The following is a 24,408-nucleotide window of genomic DNA, read 5'->3' on the forward strand; positions in this document are numbered from 1 at the left end:
CAGATGTTTCAAAAGCAGGGGAAAACGTCAGGGAAGAAGACACAACATGGAGGGCAAGATATGAGGGACACAGCATGGACACTTAAAAAATTCGAAAAAATAGGAAAAAAATCTTTCCCAAAGTGAAAGCCATCAAAAGGCATGGCATGCCATCAAGGGCAGGGACAAGCAGCAAAGATTCCTCTAGTGGTCCTCATTCAAATCGCAAGATTCCCTTTCCCTTCCCGAAAGGAAATTTCATTTCCTTTCGGGAAGGGAAAGGGAATCTTGCGACCCTGAAAAGAAAGCCTTACAAACACTCTGGAAAGGAGATAGGATCAAATGAAATGCAATTTTAAAAAAACAGAAAATCGGGAATTTTAGTGTCTTCAAAAACTAGGCTCTGAAGAAATGAGCTGCATTGCAAAGGACCAACACATGCCAAAACTAAGCTCACAGATGTTGCAAAAGCAGGGGAAAAGTCAACGAAGAGTACACACCATAGGGAGAAAGATATGAGGGACATGGCATGGATGCTTAAAAAAAACCAAAATCCCAAAGTCAAAACCATCAAAATGCAGGCAGGCCATATGCCATCAAGTGCAGACACATGCTGCAAAGCTTGCCAAAACTGATCCCTACGGAAGGCCAAAACAGAAAAGAGGGACTTACAAACACGCTGGAATGGAGATACCATCAAAGGAATTGCAATTGGAGGAGAAAATACCAAAATTTGGGAAATTCCCCGATTACAAGAAAATGGACTGGGATTATATCAGGTGCAGTGAAAAACACAAAAACATGCCAAAACTAAGCTCACAGATGTTTCAAAAGCAGGGGAAAAAGTCAGGGAGGAAGACACAACATGGAGAGCAGGATATGAGGGACATAGCATGGACACTTAAAAAATTGGAAAAAAAAAAGGAAAAAAATCTCTCCCAAAGTGAAAGCCATCAAAAGGCATGGCATGCCATCAAGGGCAGGGACAAGCAGCAAAGATTCCTCTAGTTGTCCTCATTGAAATCGCAAGATTCCCTTTCCCTTCCCGAAAGGAAATGAAATTTCCTTTCGGGAAGGGAAAGGGAATCTTGCGACCCTGAAAAGAAAGCCTTACAAACACTCTGGAAAGGAGATAGGATCAAATGAAATGAAATTTTAAAAAACCAGAAAATCGGGAATTTTAGTGTCTTCAAAAACTAGGCTCTGAAGAAATGAGCTGCATTGCAAAGCACCAACACATGCCAAAACTAAGCTCACAGATGTTGCAAAAGCAGGGGAAAAGTCAACGAGGAGTACACACCATAGGGAGAAAGATATGAGGGACATGGCATGGATGCTTAAAAAAACCAAAATCCCAAAGTCAAAACAATCAAAATGCAGGCAGGCCATATGCCATCAAGTGCAGACACATGCTGCAAAGCTTGCCAAAACTGATCCCCACTGAAGGCCAAAACAGAAAAGAAGGACTTACAAACACGCTGCAATGGAGATACCATGAAAGGAATTGCAATTGGAGGAGAAAAAACCAAAATTTGGGAAATTCCCCGATTACAAGAAAATGGACTGGGATTATATCAGGTGCAGTGAAAAACACAAAAGCATGCCAAAACTAAGCTCACAGATGTTTCAAAGGCAGGGGAAAAGGTCAGGGAAGAAGACACAACATGGAGGGCAAGATATGAGGGACATAGCATGGACACTTCAAAAAATGGAAAGAAAAGGAAAAAAATCTTTCCCAAAGTGAAAGCCATCAAAAGGCATGGCATGCCATCAAGGGCAGGGACAAGCAGCAAAGATTCCTCTAGTGGTCCTCATTGAAATCGCAAGATTCCCTTTCCCTTCCCAAAAGGAAATGAAATTTCCTTTCGGGAAGGGAAAGGGAATCTTGCGACCCTGAAAAGAAAGCCTTACAAACACTCTGGAAAGGAGATAGGATCAAATGAAATGCAATTTTAAAAAACCAGAAAATCGGGAATTTTAGTGTCTTCAAAAACTAGGCTCTGAAGAAATGAGCTGCATTGCAAAGGACCAACACATGCCAAAACTAAGCTCACAGATGTTGCAAAAGCAGGGGAAAAGTCAACGAGGAGTACACACCATAGGGAGAAAGATATGAGGGACATGGCATGGATGCTTAAAAAAACCAAAATCCCAAAGTCAAAACAATCAAAATGCAGGCAGGCCATATGCCATCAAGTGCAGACACATGCTGCAAAGCTTGCCAAAACTGATCCCCACTGAAGGCCAAAACAGAAAAGAAGGACTTACAAACACGCTGCAATGGAGATACCATGAAAGGAATTGCAATTGGAGGAGAAAAAACCAAAATTTGGGAAATTCCCCGATTACAAGAAAATGGACTGGGATTATATCAGGTGCAGTGAAAAACACAAAAGCATGCCAAAACTAAGCTCACAGATGTTTCAAAGGCAGGGGAAAAGGTCAGGGAAGAAGACACAACATGGAGGGCAAGATATGAGGGACATAGCATGGACACTTCAAAAAATGGAAAGAAAAGGAAAAAAATCTTTCCCAAAGTGAAAGCCATCAAAAGGCATGGCATGCCATCAAGGGCAGGGACAAGCAGCAAAGATTCCTCTAGTGGTCCTCATTGAAATCGCAAGATTCCCTTTCCCTTCCCAAAAGGAAATGAAATTTCCTTTCGGGAAGGGAAAGGGAATCTTGCGACCCTGAAAAGAAAGCCTTACAAACACTCTGGAAAGGAGATAGGATCAAATGAAATGCAATTTTAAAAAACCAGAAAATCGGGAATTTTAGTGTCTTCAAAAACTAGGCTCTGAAGAAATGAGCTGCATTGCAAAGGACCAACACATGCCAAAACTAAGCTCACAGATGTTGCAAAAGCAGGGGAAAAGTCAACGAGGAGTACACACCATAGGGAGAAAGATATGAGGGACATGGCATGGATGCTTAAAAAAAAAAAATCCCAAAGTCAAAACCATCAAAATGCAGGCAGGCCATATGCCATCAAGTGCAGACACGTGCGGAAAAGCTTGCCAAAACTGATCCCCACGGAAGGCCAAAACAGAAAAGAAGGACTTACAAACACGCTGCAATGGAGATACCATCAAAGGAATTGCAATTGGAGGAGAAAATACCAAAATTTGGGAAATTCCCCGATTACAAGAAAATGGACTGGGATTATATCAGGTGCAGTGAAAAACACAAAAACATGCCAAAACTAAGCTCACAGATGTTTCAAAAGCAGGGGAAAACGTCAGGGAAGAAGACACAACATGGAGGGCAAGATATGAGGGACACAGCATGGACACTTAAAAAATTCGAAAAAATAGGAAAAAAATCTTTCCCAAAGTGAAAGCCATCAAAAGGCATGGCATGCCATCAAGGGCAGGGACAAGCAGCAAAGATTCCTCTAGTGGTCCTCATTCAAATCGCAAGATTCCCTTTCCCTTCCCGAAAGGAAATTTCATTTCCTTTCGGGAAGGGAAAGGGAATCTTGCGACCCTGAAAAGAAAGCCTTACAAACACTCTGGAAAGGAGATAGGATCAAATGAAATGCAATTTTAAAAAAACAGAAAATCGGGAATTTTAGTGTCTTCAAAAACTAGGCTCTGAAGAAATGAGCTGCATTGCAAAGGACCAACACATGCCAAAACTAAGCTCACAGATGTTGCAAAAGCAGGGGAAAAGTCAACGAAGAGTACACACCATAGGGAGAAAGATATGAGGGACATGGCATGGATGCTTAAAAAAAACCAAAATCCCAAAGTCAAAACCATCAAAATGCAGGCAGGCCATATGCCATCAAGTGCAGACACATGCTGCAAAGCTTGCCAAAACTGATCCCTACGGAAGGCCAAAACAGAAAAGAGGGACTTACAAACACGCTGGAATGGAGATACCATCAAAGGAATTGCAATTGGAGGAGAAAATACCAAAATTTGGGAAATTCCCCGATTACAAGAAAATGGACTGGGATTATATCAGGTGCAGTGAAAAACACAAAAACATGCCAAAACTAAGCTCACAGATGTTTCAAAAGCAGGGGAAAAAGTCAGGGAGGAAGACACAACATGGAGAGCAGGATATGAGGGACATAGCATGGACACTTAAAAAATTGGAAAAAAAAAAGGAAAAAAATCTCTCCCAAAGTGAAAGCCATCAAAAGGCATGGCATGCCATCAAGGGCAGGGACAAGCAGCAAAGATTCCTCTAGTTGTCCTCATTGAAATCGCAAGATTCCCTTTCCCTTCCCGAAAGGAAATGAAATTTCCTTTCGGGAAGGGAAAGGGAATCTTGCGACCCTGAAAAGAAAGCCTTACAAACACTCTGGAAAGGAGATAGGATCAAATGAAATGAAATTTTAAAAAACCAGAAAATCGGGAATTTTAGTGTCTTCAAAAACTAGGCTCTGAAGAAATGAGCTGCATTGCAAAGCACCAACACATGCCAAAACTAAGCTCACAGATGTTGCAAAAGCAGGGGAAAAGTCAACGAGGAGTACACACCATAGGGAGAAAGATATGAGGGACATGGCATGGATGCTTAAAAAAACCAAAATCCCAAAGTCAAAACAATCAAAATGCAGGCAGGCCATATGCCATCAAGTGCAGACACATGCTGCAAAGCTTGCCAAAACTGATCCCCACTGAAGGCCAAAACAGAAAAGAAGGACTTACAAACACGCTGCAATGGAGATACCATGAAAGGAATTGCAATTGGAGGAGAAAAAACCAAAATTTGGGAAATTCCCCGATTACAAGAAAATGGACTGGGATTATATCAGGTGCAGTGAAAAACACAAAAGCATGCCAAAACTAAGCTCACAGATGTTTCAAAGGCAGGGGAAAAGGTCAGGGAAGAAGACACAACATGGAGGGCAAGATATGAGGGACATAGCATGGACACTTCAAAAAATGGAAAGAAAAGGAAAAAAATCTTTCCCAAAGTGAAAGCCATCAAAAGGCATGGCATGCCATCAAGGGCAGGGACAAGCAGCAAAGATTCCTCTAGTGGTCCTCATTGAAATCGCAAGATTCCCTTTCCCTTCCCAAAAGGAAATGAAATTTCCTTTCGGGAAGGGAAAGGGAATCTTGCGACCCTGAAAAGAAAGCCTTACAAACACTCTGGAAAGGAGATAGGATCAAATGAAATGCAATTTTAAAAAACCAGAAAATCGGGAATTTTAGTGTCTTCAAAAACTAGGCTCTGAAGAAATGAGCTGCATTGCAAAGGACCAACACATGCCAAAACTAAGCTCACAGATGTTGCAAAAGCAGGGGAAAAGTCAACGAGGAGTACACACCATTGGGAGAAAGATATGAGGGACATGGCATGGATGCTTAAAAAAAAAAAATCCCAAAGTCAAAACCATCAAAATGCAGGCAGGCCATATGCCATCAAGTGCAGACACGTGCGGAAAAGCTTGCCAAAACTGATCCCCACGGAAGGCCAAAACAGAAAAGAAGGACTTACAAACACGCTGCAATGGAGATACCATCAAAGGAATTGCAATTGGAGGAGAAAAAACCAAAATTTGGGAAATTCCCCGATTACAAGAAAATGGACTGGGATTATATCAGGTGCAGTGAAAAACACAAAAACATGCCAAAACTAAGCTCACAGATGTTTCAAAAGCAGGGGAAAACGTCAGGGAAGAAGACACAACATGGAGGGCAAGATATGAGGGACACAGCATGGACACTTAAAAAATTCGAAAAAATAGGAAAAAAATCTTTCCCAAAGTGAAAGCCATCAAAAGGCATGGCATGCCATCAAGGGCAGGGACAAGCAGCAAAGATTCCTCTAGTGGTCCTCATTCAAATCGCAAGATTCCCTTTCCCTTCCCGAAAGGAAATTTCATTTCCTTTCGGGAAGGGAAAGGGAATCTTGCGACCCTGAAAAGAAAGCCTTACAAACACTCTGGAAAGGAGATAGGATCAAATGAAATGCAATTTTAAAAAAACAGAAAATCGGGAATTTTAGTGTCTTCAAAAACTAGGCTCTGAAGAAATGAGCTGCATTGCAAAGGACCAACACATGCCAAAACTAAGCTCACAGATGTTGCAAAAGCAGGGGAAAAGTCAACGAAGAGTACACACCATAGGGAGAAAGATATGAGGGACATGGCATGGATGCTTAAAAAAAACCAAAATCCCAAAGTCAAAACCATCAAAATGCAGGCAGGCCATATGCCATCAAGTGCAGACACATGCTGCAAAGCTTGCCAAAACTGATCCCTACGGAAGGCCAAAACAGAAAAGAGGGACTTACAAACACGCTGGAATGGAGATACCATCAAAGGAATTGCAATTGGAGGAGAAAATACCAAAATTTGGGAAATTCCCCGATTACAAGAAAATGGACTGGGATTATATCAGGTGCAGTGAAAAACACAAAAACATGCCAAAACTAAGCTCACAGATGTTTCAAAAGCAGGGGAAAAAGTCAGGGAGGAAGACACAACATGGAGAGCAGGATATGAGGGACATAGCATGGACACTTAAAAAATTGGAAAAAAAAAAGGAAAAAAATCTCTCCCAAAGTGAAAGCCATCAAAAGGCATGGCATGCCATCAAGGGCAGGGACAAGCAGCAAAGATTCCTCTAGTTGTCCTCATTGAAATCGCAAGATTCCCTTTCCCTTCCCGAAAGGAAATTTCATTTCCTTTCGGGAAGGGAAAGGGAATCTTGCGACCCTGAAAAGAAAGCCTTACAAACACTCTGGAAAGGAGATAGGATCAAATGAAATGAAATTTTAAAAAACCAGAAAATCGGGAATTTTAGTGTCTTCAAAAACTAGGCTCTGAAGAAATGAGCTGCATTGCAAAGCACCAACACATGCCAAAACTAAGCTCACAGATGTTGCAAAAGCAGGGGAAAAGTCAACGAGGAGTACACACCATAGGGAGAAAGATATGAGGGACATGGCATGGATGCTTAAAAAAACCAAAATCCCAAAGTCAAAACAATCAAAATGCAGGCAGGCCATATGCCATCAAGTGCAGACACATGCTGCAAAGCTTGCCAAAACTGATCCCCACTGAAGGCCAAAACAGAAAAGAAGGACTTACAAACACGCTGCAATGGAGATACCATGAAAGGAATTGCAATTGGAGGAGAAAAAACCAAAATTTGGGAAATTCCCCGATTACAAGAAAATGGACTGGGATTATATCAGGTGCAGTGAAAAACACAAAAACATGCCAAAACTAAGCTCACAGATGTTTCAAAGGCAGGGGAAAAGGTCAGGGAAGAAGACACAACATGGAGGGCAAGATATGAGGGACATAGCATGGACACTTCAAAAAATGGAAAGAAAAGGAAAAAAATCTTTCCCAAAGTGAAAGCCATCAAAAGGCATGGCATGCCATCAAGGGCAGGGACAAGCAGCAAAGATTCCTCTAGTGGTCCTCATTGAAATCGCAAGATTCCCTTTCCCTTCCCAAAAGGAAATGAAATTTCCTTTCGGGAAGGGAAAGGGAATCTTGCGACCCTGAAAAGAAAGCCTTACAAACACTCTGGAAAGGAGATAGGATCAAATGAAATGCAATTTTAAAAAACCAGAAAATCGGGAATTTTAGTGTCTTCAAAAACTAGGCTCTGAAGAAATGAGCTGCATTGCAAAGGACCAACACATGCCAAAACTAAGCTCACAGATGTTGCAAAAGCAGGGGAAAAGTCAACGAGGAGTACACACCATTGGGAGAAAGATATGAGGGACATGGCATGGATGCTTAAAAAAAAAAAATCCCAAAGTCAAAACCATCAAAATGCAGGCAGGCCATATGCCATCAAGTGCAGACACGTGCGGAAAAGCTTGCCAAAACTGATCCCCACGGAAGGCCAAAACAGAAAAGAAGGACTTAGAAACACGCTGCAATGGAGATACCATCAAAGGAATTGCAATTGGAGGAGAAAAAACCAAAATTTGGGAAATTCCCCGATTACAAGAAAATGGACTGGGATTATATCAGGTGCAGTGAAAAACACAAAAACATGCCAAAACTAAGCTCACAGATGTTTCAAAAGCAGGGGAAAACGTCAGGGAAGAAGACACAACATGGAGGGCAAGATATGACAAGATATGAGGGACATAGCATGGACACTTAAAAAATTCGAAAAAAAAAGAAAAAAATCTTTCCCAAAGTGAAAGCCATCAAAAGGCATGGCATGCCATCAAGGGCAGGGACAAGCAGCAAAGATTCCTCTAGTGGTCCTCATTGAAATCGCAAGATTCCCTTTCCCTTCCCAAAAGGAAATGAAATTTCCTTTCGGGAAGGGAAAGGGAATCTTGCGACCCTGAAAAGAAAGCCTTACAAACACTCTGGAAAGGAGATAGGATCAAATGAAATGCAATTTTAAAAAACCAGAAAATCGGGAATTTTAGTGTCTTCAAAAACTAGGCTCTGAAGAAATGAGCTGCATTGCAAAGCACCAACACATGCCAAAACTAAGCTCACAGATGTTGCAAAAGCAGGGGAAAATTCAACGAGGAGTACACACCATTGGGAGAAAGATATGAGGGACATGGCATGGATGCTTAAAAAAACCAAAATCCCAAAGTCAAAACCATCAAAATGCAGGCAGGCCATATGCCATCAAGTGCAGACACGTGCGGAAACGCTTGCCAAAACTGACCCCCACGGAAGGCCAAAACAGAAAAGAAGGACTTACAAACACGCTGCAATGGAGATACCATTGGAGGAGAAGAAACCAAAATTTGGGAAATTCCCCGATTACAAGGAAATGGACTGGGATTATATCAGGTGCAGTGAAAAACACAAAAACATGCCAAAACTAAGCTCACAGATGTTTCAAAAGCAGGGGAAAACGTCAGGGAGGAAGACACAACATGGAGGGCAAGATATGAGGGACATAGCATGGACACTTCAAAAAATGGAAAGAAAAGGAAAAAAATCTTTCCCAAAGTGAAAGCCATCAAAAGGCATGGCATGCCATCAAGGGCAGGGACAAGCAGCAAAGATTCCTCTAGTGGTCCTCATTGAAATCGCAAGATTCCGTTATCTTTCCCAAAAGTAAATCTCATTTCCTTTCGGGAAGGGAAAGGGAATCTTGCGACCCTGAAAAGAAAGCCTTACAAACACTCTGGAAAGGAGATAGGATCAAATGAAATGCAATTTTAAAAAAACAGAAAATCGGGAATTTTAGTGTCTTCAAAAACTAGGCTGTGAAGAAATGAGCTGCATTGCAAAGCACCAACACATGCCAAAACTAAGCTCACAGATGTTGCAAAAGCAGGGGAAAAGTCAACGAGGAGTACACACCATAGGGAGAAAGATATGAGGGACATGGCATGGATGCTTAAAAAAAAAATAAATCCCAAAGTCAAAACCATCAAAATGCAGGCAGGCCATATGCCATCAAGTGCAGACACATGCTGCAAAGCTTGCCAAAACTGATCCCCACTGAAGGCCAAAACAGAAAAGAAGGACTTACAAACACGCTGCAATGGAGATACCATCAAAGGAATTGCAATTGGAGGAGAAAATACCAAAATTTGGGAAATTACCCGATTACAAGAAAATGGACTGGGATTATATCAAGTGCAGTGAAAAACACAAAAACATGCCAAAACTGAGCTCACAGATGTTTCAAAAGCAGGGGAAAACGTCAGGGAAGAAGACACAACACGGAGGGCAAGATATGAGGGACATAGCATGGACACTTCAAAAAATGGAAAAAAAAGGAAAAAAATCTTTCCCAAAGTGAAAGCCATCAAAAGGCATGGCATGCCATCAAGGGCAGGGACAAGCAGCAAAGATTCCTCTAGTGGTCCTCATTGAAATCGCAAGATTCCCTTTCCCTTCCCGAAAGGAAATGAAATTTCCTTTCGGGAAGGGAAAGGGAATCTTGCGACCCTGAAAAGAAAGCCTTACAAACACTCTGGAAAGGAGATAGGATCAAATGAAATGAAATTTTAAAAAACCAGAAAATCGGGAATTTTAGTGTCTTCAAAAACTAGGCTCTGAAGAAATGAGCTGCATTGCAAAGCACCAACACATGCCAAAACTAAGCTCACAGATGTTGCAAAAGCAGGGGAAAAGTCAACGAGGAGTACACACCATAGGGAGAAAGATATGAGGGACAAGGCATGGATGCTTAAAAAAAAACAAAATCCCAAAGTCAAAACCATCAAAATGCAGGCAGGCCATATGCCATCAAGTGCAGACACATGCGGCAAAGCTTGCCAAAACTGATCCCCACTGAAGGCCAAAACAGAAAAGAGGGACTTACAAACACGCTGCAATGGAGATACCATTGGAGGAGAAGAAACCAAAATTTGGGAAATTCCCCGATTACAAGGAAATGGACTGGGATTATATCAGGTGCAGTGAAAAACACAAAAACATGCCAAAACTAAGCTCACAGATGTTTCAAAAGCAGGGGAAAACGTCAGGGAGGAAGACACAACATGGAGGGCAAGATATGAGGGACATAGCATGGACACTTCAAAAAATGGAAAGAAAAGGAAAAAAATCTTTCCCAAAGTGAAAGCCATCAAAAGGCATGGCATGCCATCAAGGGCAGGGACAAGCAGCAAAGATTCCTCTAGTGGTCCTCATTGAAATCGCAAGATTCCGTTATCTTTCCCAAAAGTAAATCTCATTTCCTTTCGGGAAGGGAAAGGGAATCTTGCGACCCTGAAAAGAAAGCCTTACAAACACTCTGGAAAGGAGATAGGATCAAATGAAATGCAATTGGAAGAAAACAGAAAATTGGGAATTTGAGTGTGTTCAAAAACTAGGCTGTGAAGAAATGAGCTGCATTGCAAAGGACCAACACATGCCAAAACTAAGCTCACAGATGTTGCAAAAGCAGGGGAAAAGTCAACGAGGAGTATACACCATAGGGAGAAAGATATGAGGGACATGGCATGGATGCTTAAAAAAAAAAAAAAAAAAAAAATTCCTAAAGTCAAAACCATCAAATTGCAGGCAGGCCATATGCCATCAAGTGTTGACACATGCGGCAAAGCTTGCCAAAACTGATCCCCACGGAAGGCTAAAAACGAAAAGTAGGACTTACAAACACGCTGGAATGGAGATACCATCAAAGGCATTGCAATTGGAGGAGAAAATACCAAAATTTCGGAAATTCCCCGATTTCAAGAAAATGGACTGGGATTATATCAGGTGCAGTGAAAAACACAAAAACATGCCAAAACTAAGCTCACAGATGTTTCAAAAGCAGGGGAAAAGGTCAGGGAGGAAGACACAACTTGGAGGGCAAGATATGAGGGACGTGCCATGGACACTTGAAATTTCCTTTCGGGAATGGAAAAGTAATCTTGCGAATCCCAAAAGAAATGCTCGCAAACAGTCCAGAAAGGATATTAGATCAAATGAAATGCAATTGAAAAAACCAAAAATCGGGAATTTTAGTGTCTTAAAAAAATAGGCTTTGAGCAAATCAGCTGCATTGCAGAGGACCATAACATGCCACATGGAAGCTGACTGATTTTGGAAAAGCAGGGGAAAAAGTCAAGGAGGATGACGGAATTTGCAGAGGAAGCTATGAGGGACATGGCACGGATTCTTTAAAAAAAAAAAAAAAAACCAAAAAACTTCCCAAACTCAAAGCCATCAAAAAGCATGGCAGGCCATCAAGGGCAGGGACATGCACCAAAGATTCCTCTATTGGGCCCATTGAAATCGTAAGATTCTTTTTCCCATCACAAAAGGAAATCAATTTCCGGGTCCCCCTGCGGGTTTCCCCGGGCTTGCCGCGTGTCCCCAGCCGGCTGTGCCCGGGCAGCTTCCTCTGCTGTGAGGGCTGCAGAGCTGCGGGAGCCCAGGGCTCTATGCCGGCCATCCTGCACAGCTCCCAGCTCCTTCTGCCAGGGCCTCAGCGCCCGCCATTTGCCCTCCGACATGCACAGACAGCCCAGGCCCCATTTGTTGCTCTCATTGCGGCACTGCTGGCCCCAGCGCTCTCCAAGGCCTTCTCCAGGGGCACCTTCCTGCGGCCTTCCAGTCCCTGCCCGGGAGCCAGCAGAGACCTGCACAGATGCTGTTGGCAAAGGCCTGCAGGGACAGCACCAGGGCATGTGGCTTCCCAGTGACACAGGGAGGCCTTAGGCTGGAGATGGGCGAGGAATTCTGGCCTCGGAGGCTGCTGAGGGCTGGCCCACGCTGCCCACAGGAGCTGTGGCTGCCCCATCCCTGGCCGCGTTCCGGGCCAGATTGTATGGGCCTTTGGGCAACCTGGCCTAGCGGAAGGTGTCCCTGCCCTTGGCAGCAGGGCTGGAAGAAGACAATTTCTAAGGACGCTTCCAAGCCACGCCATTCTGGGATTCTGTGATCTGAGCAGCTGGATTGGCTTGACTTCATTTCTTTTTTTAGCTGTAAGGAGTGTATTCATGAGCCCAGATTCTCAGTGTGTGACATTTATCATTACTATAGGCCTGACTGAGATCTATAAATTCTTGCACACCCCAGATTCTGCAAATTTGCATTTTATTAAAACTAGTGTTAAGCAGTTTCCAGCTTTCCACTCTGAAATGCGCTAACTATGGAGCATTAATATGGGATACAGCAGATAGCGACACTAGATAAGGCTTTACTTGTACATAAAAATTGTATCATATATGTAATATATACATATGGCATATAATATATATTATGTAGCTATAATAATATATAATGTACATAATATATACACAATATGTATGTTTTATATGCAATAATTATATCTATTTTATGAGAAACTTTCCAGACATAAATGCACTAAGTCTTAATATATTTCAGAACAGATAGTGAAACTAAAATGTGTTCTCCAGTTATTACTTTAACAGAATCACATATTCAGCTCTTTAGAATTCTTTCTTACCATGACATAATATTTACATGTTTTTTTAATATTATTTCTGTAAGAATATTGTTTTACTGTCTTATATGATAATTTATAAACTTATGAGTATATAATTTGTACACGTGATATCAATATCTATGAAATAAAAATCTAGAGTCTTATATATACAAAATTCCAGGTGATCTCCAACACAGTTCGTCCAATGGTTCCATAAAGGTTTTCCTTCCAGGATGAAGGAGAGACTCCACTGATTGATTCATCCCAGGCAAGCAGTGCTAATTTTTCCTCTTGGTCCTTTTTGCCCTGTTTCTTTTTTTCTTTTTCATTCCCACATTCCCTTTTCTTTCTTACCTCAATTTTTGGCCTTTCTCAAAGGCAGGGAAAACCTGCATCTTGCAGGTTGGGTTTGGCGACTTTCGCCCTTCATATACGGCATGTGCTTTCTTCATGCGCATTCTTAGGATGGGGGAAATTCTTGCAGGGCTTTATGTTGATCTGGTTGACCTCTTTTGAAAAATTAGATGATATAAGGAGGTAGAATACACCCTCCCATGGCTTTCTGCCAGCTGAGGCGGCAGGAGAGGCTGTGGGACCTTTGCCAGAGCCTTTGCACGAATGCTCTTCTCCTTAAAGCACCAAATTTTTACTAGGAGGTGGCTCTCTGCTGCCAGCTGCAAGCAGCACAAGCACAGCTCTGTGGAGGAGAATTTCTTTCAATCATCAGGTCTAAGGATTGCTACAAGCCGACATTGCAGATCCAAGTACTCGCCTATCCCCTGGGAACAGACAACTGGATCCATCACCAAGCGATGGAAAAGGTTGGGTGGCTCAGCTGTTTGAACATCTGGGGGCAAACTGATCTCCTCAGGAAGGCTCTTGTTACCCATAATGAAGTGGTTGAGGCATTTCACTTCCAGGGATAAGAGCAGTCTCTCGCTGATGTCCATAAGTCGCATCAGGAAATGTCTCCTGCACCACTCTGACACGGGAATGATGTTCAGGAGGTGCATGACAATGGTCTTCATGGTGTAGGTGGAAAAGCCTATACCCAGCTGAAGATGGGAGAAGAGCTGCAGGCATCTCAGGTGCAAGCTGCCAGGAGGGGCCTGCCTGGCAATGTGCTTGAAGAACTTCATCTCTGCCACATCATAGGTCTCCAGCCACAGAGTGCTTGGGGTTCCAGCATATCCTGGCTGGCTGCTCACAAAGATGTCAGAGTTACCTCTCCGCACCCCGAAGACCATCTCAATCCTGAAGCTTTCCCTGCCGTTGGTCACCTTGAATTGGCAGGAGCGTGTGGAGGGCAGCAGCACTAAATGCCAGTTGTGGGACTGAGGCAAAGCTGGCCAGACTGCTCTCACCAGTTGGTAGAAACAGTGGGCAGTTTTCTGCATGTCCAGGTAGGAGCTGGTGCACAGGGTGTCCAGGAGGCTGGGATCCTGATTCCTCCTCAGCTCCTCTTCGGGGTGGTGCAGGAAGCACAGCATGTTCTCAGCTTGTTGCTCCCTGGTGCAGGTGCACTCCAGCTGCACAAGGACACGGAAGTTCCTCATGTGCCCCTGCCCTGCACTGTCCAGCTGCAGGTGGAAGCTGTGTCCTCGCGGAGGAGTCATGGGGATGAGCACGCGGTACACCACATCCTGCTCATGGGGACTCCAGCCTTCAAAGGCACTGCCCACCCCGATGGCTCTTTGCAGGACTGGGTAGAAACTGTTTGACAAGATGTGTCCAAAATAAACCATGTAATTGTCCATCAGGTCAGTTGTCCACTCACAGCCTGCCCATAGGTCCTGTACAGGCCACTGGATGCACTCCACTATCATCCTTCCTACGTTCTCTTGATCACGATCATCTGCTTCATTTCCACCCTCATCTTCACTTGCATTCACACTTTCTTCTTCAGGCTCCTCTCTCCTCATGCTCCTTTTGCACCCCATAAACCAAAGGACCAAGAGAAGGACCAGAAGCAGAGCAACAGCTAAGAGCTGCAAATACTTCCACACTCCACTTTGCTCCAGGGCCTACTGCTCCATCTCCCACTCCAGCCAAAACCTTTCCAGTTCCTCTTGCTCTGCCTGCACCTTCATGTGCAGAGATGTTTCCTCATCCCAAACATCACCCTTGGGCTGTGGGTACTGGATGAGTCTTTGCAAGAGCAAGAAAAGGAATACTATGGAATTCATAGCCTGCAGGAGGACAGAGAGAAGGTCTTGAGTGGTGCTGTGAGGGAGGCAATTAGCATTGGGTGAAGCAGGGATGGGGATCCTCAGGGATCTGAGGTCTGGAAGGACAGGGCCTCACACAGCTGGCAGGCAGTAGCAGCATCAGCCCTGTGGCCTGCCCAAGGCTCTCCCACGAGGGGCTGTCCCTGCATGCAGAGGGAGAACCCAGCCCCAGGGGCAGCATTTCTGGCCCAGCCCTTGTTCCCAGCCCAGCCTCCCCACCACATGTGCACTCACTGCTTGCCAAAGCAATGCAGGGCCAGCATTACCTGCTGGGGCCTTTTAGAGCTGCCCCCTTTGTGACACATCCCCCGTGATGTCACACGTGTCACAGATGTCACAACCCAGCCAACCCCACTCTTTATCCCCACCCTGGCTCAGGCACTCAGAGTGGCCCTTTAGTGAAGCTTCTTCAAAGAGTTCCCATTGTTCTTTCTTTTGGATTTATTTTCATCTGCCCTTCATTGGCAATCTCATAGATATCTCTGTTGGAAGGCACCCTTGAGGATCACTGAGTTTAAGCTTTGACTCCTCACTGGTTGAGCTATACTGAAATCTCAGTGTCAGTGAGACTGAAGAGTCTCTGAAGATCCCACAGTGCAACTGCAAACTTAACACTGCCTCCTCTATTAATAAATTGAGTCCCCAAATATTCCATGCCTTTTCAATCCCTCCAAAGAGGTGACTCAGCTATTTCCCTAGGCAGCCAGTTTCCATGCTTGATATTAGTTTTCATGAAAGCACTTTTTCTAAGATCCAATCTAAATATCAACATGTGATACCACTTGACGTCATTTTCCTTGGTCTTACTGCTTGTTTCCTTGTGTCACTGGACAAATGGAATCTTCAGACAAGCCCCTCCTTAGCCCAAGATTTTGTCAACAGCTCATATTTAAGAAATCTCTCTTGTCTGCAAGTTCTAAAGATCAAATCTATTTATAAAATGCATTATTTATTAAACAGGAGATAATAGATAAACGATCTCTGTCATAGTTACTTATGACTCAGTATAAAACTAAAAGGAACTAGAAGTAGATCACAGCATAACAAACAATGTACAACATGAAGCTAACCATATTAAAGCTTGTCAAGGAAACAGCACTGATCAGGAGTCAAATGTTACACACCACTGTGATGATAATAATAATGCAGATTTCTTTCACTTAACCTCCATGGCAGTAATTGCAAAACAAGTGTCCTTGTCCACAGGAGAAGCAACACACATTTCCAGAGAAATGTACAGAAAACTTCTGCTTTGTGAAAGTTTGGTATGGCTTTTATAGTTATAAAGTGAGGTGCCTGTCAGTCAGAAATCCAGCTTCTTTTTCCAGATCTCACTTCAACAGTAAGATGTTTATTAGGAGGTGGGAGATGCCAGCCCACTGTTAGCTCCATGGCTCCAAAAGAACTCGCTGCAAGACTGCTGGTCCTGTTTGAATTACCTGAGCAGTTAACAAACCACAGATCAGCTCTTGAGCAGAGTAAGATGCCCTGCCACACCTGTGAGAATATATCAACCCCCACCTGACTACAACTTCCCTTCAGGGAGCTGTAAAGGACCACAAGGTGCCCTCTGAGGCACTTTTTCTCTATGCTAAACACCCCCAATATTGCAGTGGGCGGCGTTCGGAGTGCCATGACCTTCCCAAAGAAGACTCTTAAAAAAGACACCTCACTGTCTGTGAGGTGAAATCTTGGGGGATTTCAGCTCTTTTATGATTCAAGTGACACAGAAGAAGGGATGGGGTCTTTGCGTGGAGTTCCAAGGAGAGCCTTTACTGAGCTTCTTCCTTGAAACAGTCCAAGAGTCACTCAGGCAGGGAAAGCTGGGAAAGCAGGTATTTATAGAGGGATCTTAAGGGGTGGGACAGAACACTCGGGCCAATGGGATGAGGGCACAGGGTGGAGTGAGGGGGAAGGGCCAGTGGGATACATTCAATCTGCATGTCACAACGAGGCATGCTGGGAGAAGCCTTTTTCCTCACCCTAAAAGGTGGTTCTGAGTTTTCCCGCTAGGGGAGTACAGTGGATTCTTTCCTTGTTGGCCCACCAGCCTCCGCACCCCACCTTCCTCAGCCCTTCTTCATCAGACTTGTGCTCTTACAGAAACATTTCTAATAAAAAGGACTAGAATTTGTGGACATCAGTACCCTTGAAACTACATGCTCAGGTGCTCTTATTAATTAGTCCCTTAAGCTTGCTCTCCCACAAGCCTTAGGATTAGCTCCACAGACAGTTTTTTCCCTAACGCTTAAGATTTTTTACTCAAGCATTTCTTGATTACTGTGGCCAAGACAGCACCAATCACCACTTCACCCACAAGAGCATTTCTATGGACAAACAACAGGTCTAGGAGGGCACTTTTCCTAGTTGGCTCCCACAGTAGCCATGTCAAAAAGCTATTTTCACTGTGGACGTCAGGAATTTTTTGGGCTTGTTTAGCTCTTCTCTGTGATATTTCCATTTGCAGCTAAGAAGTTGAGGTGCACCATGAGTATGACTTTGTGTGACTGATCAAAAAATTTCCTTTCATTCTTTATAGCATCATCTGTGATGGTGGTCACAAGGGCTTTCAGGTGAAGAGAGACAAGAATGTTTACTTCATGATCAGAAGGCTTGATTTGTTATTTTATGATATATATTACATTATGACTATACTAAAAGAAATAGAAGGAAAAGTTCTCAGAAGGCTAGCTAAGCTTAGAATAGAATGAATAACAAAGGAGCTCTCTCCGACTCTGTCTCAGAGAAAGCTCGGTGTTTGATTGACTATTAATTATACACATCTAACATGGGCCAATCACAGGTGCATCTGTTGCATTCCATGGCAACAGATAACCATTGTTTATATTCTTTTTCTGGGGCTTCAGCTTCCCAGAAGGGAAAATCTTAAAGAAAGGATTTTTATGAAAAGATGTCTGCGACACATCATCCACCAGTGTCATCATCCTGGCTCAGTGATCCATTAGAGACTGGGTGAAGCTCACAGAGGGAATAGATTCTCTCAGAAAAGGGATGGCAGTCAGTGTCCCAGTGGTAACAGCACTCTCTCTCACAAGCCCCCTGGCCCCAGCTACATTAGGTTTGACTCCATGAGTATCCTTTTACTCTAGAGGAAAGATGTGGCAGCAATTTCCCCTGCCAATTGAGCAGTGCCTTCTCCATGTCCTGCATTCTCAGATCTGTGTCAGCTTTTCCCCAGGGAGTGTCTAAGGATGGGCAGTTTCTCCTCCTCCACAAGGAGGAATATTAGCAATGCCTCCTGCATGGTCCCTGACCAGCTGGAGCTGCCAGCAAGAGTTTCTGGGTCCACTTAAAATGGTGACCCTGGCTGTGACAGTATGAGAGGAAAGGGTGATGAAAGTCATCTTTGTAGCCTCTGTAGTGTGACGACCCATCCTTAAGGGGAAGCAAGCACCGAAGATTTGTAAACGCTTGTGATTGAAAGGAATAACAAAAGTCAGGGGGTCCACAAATAATCAGAAAACTTTATTAACTAACTACACACTGGGCTTGGAAATCGATATTTGTCCCCCTCCTATTATAAAGCACATGGCAGTGGGTTTTGGATAAAAGGGTAGGATTAAAGGGAAGAGAGGAATTAAAGAGGGAGAGATGTATTAAAGAAAGAGAGAAAGAAAAAGACAAAGAATAAAAGAGAGAAAAAAAGAGAACACCAGTCCCAGTTACAGTGTTGATCCAGTTAATGGAATGTCAATCCAGGAGATAACCCTGGGTTCAGCATCAATCCAGCTGTGCCTATCTGGTCTATGAGATGTCCAGGGTCCTGAGGGCACTTCCCAGGCTTGGGGGTTACATTTTTATTCACAGGTTTCTCTGCCCTAAAGACAGGTTTCCCACTGTCTATGTCAATTAATTAGCATGTACAGTCCTTTCTTTCAGGCCTTCCTGGACATGGCTCAGATGGCTCTGATGGTTTTTGCGTGTCTGAATCCTGCTCTATAGTCCATGCCCTCTTCTTGGCCCTATTCTTGTGCTTATTCTTGTGCTTATGCTGTACTGTGCTGTGGCTCTTTCTCACAGAAAAGTGCTGCCATATTTCCTCCTGGTCCCCCATTTCCAGACAAATCTTGGTCTTTCTCACAGCATGTTAATACCAGCAGGCCTTGGCTATTACCAACAGTCCCTGGTTGGCTCCACTGCCATCCAATGTTCAGTGTTAGAGACATACACATTGGTCCCTTATGTTCTGAGAATCAAGAGCTCAAAAGGTCTGACTTTAGACTGCTTTACACTCGCAACAGAGTGGGCTTTAGTCATAGTTTTCCATCATTCAGGTCTTTTATCTGTAACTTTATTTGAAAGTTTGTCAACAAAAATGTTATTCCACTTGGGTTCGTAGTCAGAAAAAGTCAGGAAAGAAAAATAAGTCAGGAAAGAAAAATAAGTTTCCGAGGCTGTTCCTTAAAAAAAAACTGTGCTAATTAGACACCTGTTAGTTCCTGGGAACAAATGAAGTTTTGTATACATTCAAAAGGGATTAAGTACAAATGGAGTTTGTCAAGGCCAAGGCCTAATGAGTGTTTCCCATATTGTAGTGCAGCCAGGGGCAGGGGGAGTGCATCACCATAATCTACCCTGCAATGGAAGTGAGCTTCTCTGGGCCTCCACATGGTGGTCATCACTGTGGATGCTGTGGGAGACTGTCGAGATGACACAGCTCTGGTGATGGCAGAGGGCTGCTGCACGGCATTTTACCTTCTCTCTGTGTATCCCACATTCTCTTCTCTTTTTCTTGTCACTATGAGCGGGTTTTCTGCTACTGCCCGCGAGGCCCACAGACCTAGCTCTGTTAATGAGCCCCTCCTTCAGCAGCCATTGAGCAGCACACTTGTGAGCCGATGCCGAAGATCCCGGTACTCGCTCATTGCCTGGGAGTGGGCAACTGGATACCATGCCAGATGATGGAAGAGATTGGGTGGCTCAGCTGATGCAATGTCCAGAGGCAAGCTAATCTCCTGGGGCAATCTCTTGTTGCCTATGATAAAGTGCTTAAGGCACTTCTCCTCCAGGCAGCGGCGCAGGTTCACATTGATATCTCCCAGGCGCCGCAAAAAATACCTCCTGCGCCATCGTGACACGGGAACGGTGTTCAGGAGGTGCATGACAATGGTCTTCATTGTATAGGTGGAAAAGCAGAAGCCCAGCTGAAGACGGGAGAAGAGCTGCAGGCATCTCAGGTGCAAGCTGCCAGGAGGGGCCTGCCTGGCAATGTGCTTGAAGAACTTCATCTCTGCCACATCATAGGTCTCCAGCCACAGAGTGCTTGGGGTTCCAGCATATCCTGGCTGGCTGCTCACAAAGATGTCAGAGTTACCTCTCTGCACCCCGAAGACCATCTCAATCCTGAAGCTTTCCCTGCCGTTGGTCACCTTGAATTGGCAGGAGCGTGTGGAGGGCAGCAGCACTAAATGCCAGTTGTGGGACTGAGGCAAAGCTGGCCAGACTGCTCTCACCAGTTGGTAGAACCAGCGGGCAGTTTTCTGCACGTCCAGGTAGGAGCCGGTGCACAGGGTGTCCAGGAGGCTGGGATCCTGATTCCTCCTCAGCTCCTCCTCGGGGTGGTGCAGGAAGCACAGCATGTTCTCAGCCTGTTGCTCCCTGGTGCAGGTGCACTCCAGCTGCACAAGGACACGGAAGTTCCTCACGTGCCTCTGCCCTGCACTGTCCAGCTGCAGGTGGAAGCTGTGTCCTCGCGGAGGAGTCATGGGGATGAGCACGCGGTACACCACATCCTGCTCACGGGGACTCCAGCCTTCAAAGGCACTGCCCACCCCGATGGCTCTTTGCAGGACTGGGTAGAAACTGTTTGACAAAACGTGTCCAAAATAAACTGTGTAATTGTCCATCAGGTCTATTGTCCGCTCGCAGCCTCTCTGCAGGTCCTGTACTGGCCACTGGATGCGCTCGTCTAGAAGCCATTTCAGATCATTGTCAGAAAAATGGTCTTCATCTCCCTCACTGCTGTTCTCTGCCTCATCACTCCTTTTTTTCCAGGAGAAATAAAGTCCCAAGAGAAGGATGAGGAGCCCAGCAACAGCCCAGACCTGCCAGGGCTGCAAAGCAAAGCAGAGCTGGTCTCCCCAGACCCCTCCACTCTGTTTCAGGGTGAGCTGCTCCACCTGCTGCTCCAGCCTAATTCTCTTCCTCTCCAAACGCTTTCCACGCAGCTCCATGCGCAGATGTTTCTCCTCATCCAAAACATCACCCACAGGCTGCACGTACTGGATGAGGCTTTCCAGAAGCATGAAAAAGAATGTTATGGCATCCATGGTCTACAGGAGGATGAAGAGGAGGCTTAAATGGGGCCAGCAGGGAGGGAGATGACAATGAGGGCAGCAGGGATGGGAATAACAGGGATCTGGCGGCAGGAAGGACAGGGCCCCACACAGCTGGCAGGCAGCAAGGGATGTCTCACTGCCCCAGCAGCAGCAGCATCAGCCCTGCGGCCTGCCCAAGGCTCTCCCACGAGGGGCTGTCCCTGCATGCAGAGGGAGAACCCAGCCCCAGGGGCAGTGTTTCTGCCCCAGCCCTTGTTCCCAGCCCAGCCTCCCCACCACGTGTGCACTCACCGCTTGCCAAAGCAATGCAGAGCCAGCGTTACCTGCTGGGGCCTTTTAGAGCTGCCCGCTTTGTGACACGTCCCCCGTGATGTCACACGTGTCACAGCATGTCACAACCCAACCAAGCCAGCCCTGCCTTTCATCCCCACCCCCACTCAGGCACTCAGTGTAGCCTGAAGCAATCAGAGGCTGGATGCACACAAAGTGCACACCGAACTGCAGGTTAAGTTGTGGACTAGAGGTGTGGCTTCTGGGAGAACCTTCTAGAGGGTTATAGCTACAGCTTGAGCAGCTCTCGTGCTGACACAATTCACAGTGGAGTGGAAGATCTGACTGTGGTGGGTCCAAGTGTGTGGTACCACCAAAGGGCCTCTGTACCCTCACTGTTTTTTTGGAGGAGTGTCCACCCATCCTTGACTCCCTGGGGAGGAGGTACCGCATTCCTGAGCACACAGGACATGGAGAAGACACTGCTTTGTCAGTGTTTGTAATTTTTGGTGCACCATTCTCTAACAGCAAAAGCTCAGTCTGGGAGTCAGATCCAAAGATGAAGAGGCTGTGGCAAGGAGCCTGGAACTAGAGACTGCTGTTACCACATGGACACTGAATGCTTTCTCTTTGTGAGAGAGTCCAATACCTCTGGAAATTTCACCCTGTGCAAAGATGCCAATAAATGGCATCTTGAGCAAATGCTTCCTCTGTTGAGTGTCTGTGCCTCACTTTGGTGGGGAATGCAGGCACCAGTACTCACTGCTTGTGGTCAGTTCACCTTGGCTGGACAGAGAGAAAAAATAAGGACCAAAGACTTGTGGGCTGAGACAAGAACAGAGAGATTGCTCAGGCTCATCTGGGAAAAGCATATTTAATTCGCTACCAATTGAATCAGAGTGAGATAATGAAAAATAAAACAAATTTTCTTAAAATATCTTTCCCACACCATCTCTCCCTTCCTTCTGGGCCCAACTGATCACTGTGTCCAATGCTGTGAGGCAGGATTCACACAGCACTTGAGTAATTCTCCATGCTGGATTGCTTAACACAGCAGCCCTTACCTCCTGAACACAAGAGGTCTTAGCCAGCTACCAAAGGCAAGTGAGCAACTTCAGCATTTTCTTTACTCATGAATATCAGCCCTTTTCCTTGACAGCTGATAGCTATTCACAGGAATTTGGCTTTGCAGACCTGAAATAACAAAGTAGGAAGTAGGAGGATCTCCGTGGAATACTTTAGCCTAAGTATTTGACAATCTGGCATAAGATCACAGCATAAAAACTAAAATGACCCATGTTTGAAGACTGAATGTTCTGACCCATTATGAGGAATAGATATTTATAGGGAAACTGTAAGAAAGTGTAAAAAATACTGATTATTTAATGGTTTTAGCCCTAAGCACAACAGGAAGTACAACCACAATGACATGGTGATTCCCTTGGAAACTGATAATATTTTCCATTAAACTGGAATTTATTTTAGGCAATAATCTGTTTAAGGACACAGAATGCATAATGATGCAGTAAGATGCCATATGTAGAAAAAGAAAATGGCTAAACTGTGGGCATGACTGGGATGTGGAGGAGGAAAGGACACACTTAGGACAGAGGACTCAGTGTAAGAAAACCCTGTCCCAGCACATCATGTTACAGGAGGAAATGTTCCCTGCTCTCTGTTACCACTGGATGTCACTGCCTGGGTTTCCCTGCAGTGGACTGGGTAAATAATGCAGGTGGAAAAAGTCAGCATGGCTCCTCCTTGCCTGGCCCCTTAATTGCGTCACGGATCTCTCCTAGCTCAGGAACAAAAAGTATTAATTAACTGCCTTACCAGACACACTGCCTCCAGTTAATTAACTGCCTTACCAGACTCACTGCCTCCATAACTGCCAGGGCTATGACCAGCTCATCCAAGCTTCCTTTCTGTCCTCTGTAGCCCAGGATCCACTTCCAGCCCAAACCAGGGCTGTCAGTCTGTGTTCCAGGGGCATTGCAGATTCCTCATTCCAGCTTGCTCAGCCCAGCCATGGGTCCCAAAAAGCCAAGCCCACCAGGAGACCCTGCCTTGCCCAGTCCTCACAGCCCTGCCTGGCTGAGCTGCAGGATGATTTTCTGACTTTTTTCTCACAGAAAAGAAAGATTTTGTCTGACAGGGAAGGTATAGGTTGGATATTAGGAAGAAATCTTTCACCAAAAGAAAAATAAAGTACTGGAATGCTCTTCCCAGGGAGGTGGTAGAATCACCATCTCTGGATGTGTTTAAAAAAAGACTGGACATGGCACTTGGTGCTATGGTCTGGTTGAGGTGTTAGGGCATAGGTTGGACTCGATGATCTTAGACGTATCTTCCAACCTCATTACTCTGTGATTCTGTGACTTGAACTCATCCTGTTTCATCACCATGAACTTGCTCTATGAACACTCAGCAGGGCTGGCTGAACCTGCTGAGAACCTCCAGGTCTGCCCTGCTCCCTGGCTGGGGGCAGTGGGACAGAGAGACCACGGTGTTAGCTCACTCAGCTCCAGGGCCCTGAGGGAGCTGCCAGCCCTCACAGCACCTGAGCACGAGGTTGGCAGTGCCATCATAGTGCCATGATAGCCACGCTCTGCCACCACCCCTTGCCAGGGAACTGCACTCCAACCCACCACAGCCTTGGGCAGGCCAGTGGATCTTGTTGCTGGAACTACAAGCCACAGGTTGGGTGGCAGTGGGGGAGTCCCGAGGGAATTGGACCAGCAGAAGTCCTGTCAATTTATGGGTTGTGGAGAAGTTCTTGGTAGCTGGATCTGTTGATTTCCCACAACTGAAAGCTACAGA

The 24,408-nt window shown here is 45.1% G+C and overlaps 1 protein-coding gene and 1 pseudogene across 1 annotated transcript; both read right to left on the bottom strand.

Annotated features, from left to right (window-relative positions):
* Positions 1-13,507: 13,507 nt before the first annotated feature.
* LOC132074881 (inositol 1,4,5-trisphosphate receptor-interacting protein-like 1) lies at positions 13,508-15,168 on the bottom strand (annotated as a pseudogene).
* Positions 15,169-19,845: 4,677 nt separating this feature from the next.
* On the bottom strand, positions 19,846-21,309 carry LOC132074882 (inositol 1,4,5-trisphosphate receptor-interacting protein-like 1). Its single transcript, XM_059474920.1, has one exon. It carries the CDS (start codon positions 21,307-21,309, stop codon positions 19,846-19,848), a length of 1,464 nt encoding a protein of 487 aa, XP_059330903.1.
* Positions 21,310-24,408: the final 3,099 nt, after the last annotated feature.

The sequence above is a fragment of the Ammospiza nelsoni genome, chromosome 6, assembly GCF_027579445.1.
Source record: "Ammospiza nelsoni isolate bAmmNel1 chromosome 6, bAmmNel1.pri, whole genome shotgun sequence".
Taxonomy (NCBI): Eukaryota; Metazoa; Chordata; class Aves; order Passeriformes; family Passerellidae; genus Ammospiza; species Ammospiza nelsoni.

What these genes read in the sequence shown, in the direction of transcription:
- LOC132074882 (XM_059474920.1), bottom strand. Translation starts at nt 21,309, where the DNA reads ATGGATGCCATAACATTCTTTTTCATGCTTCTGGAAAGCCTCATCCAG.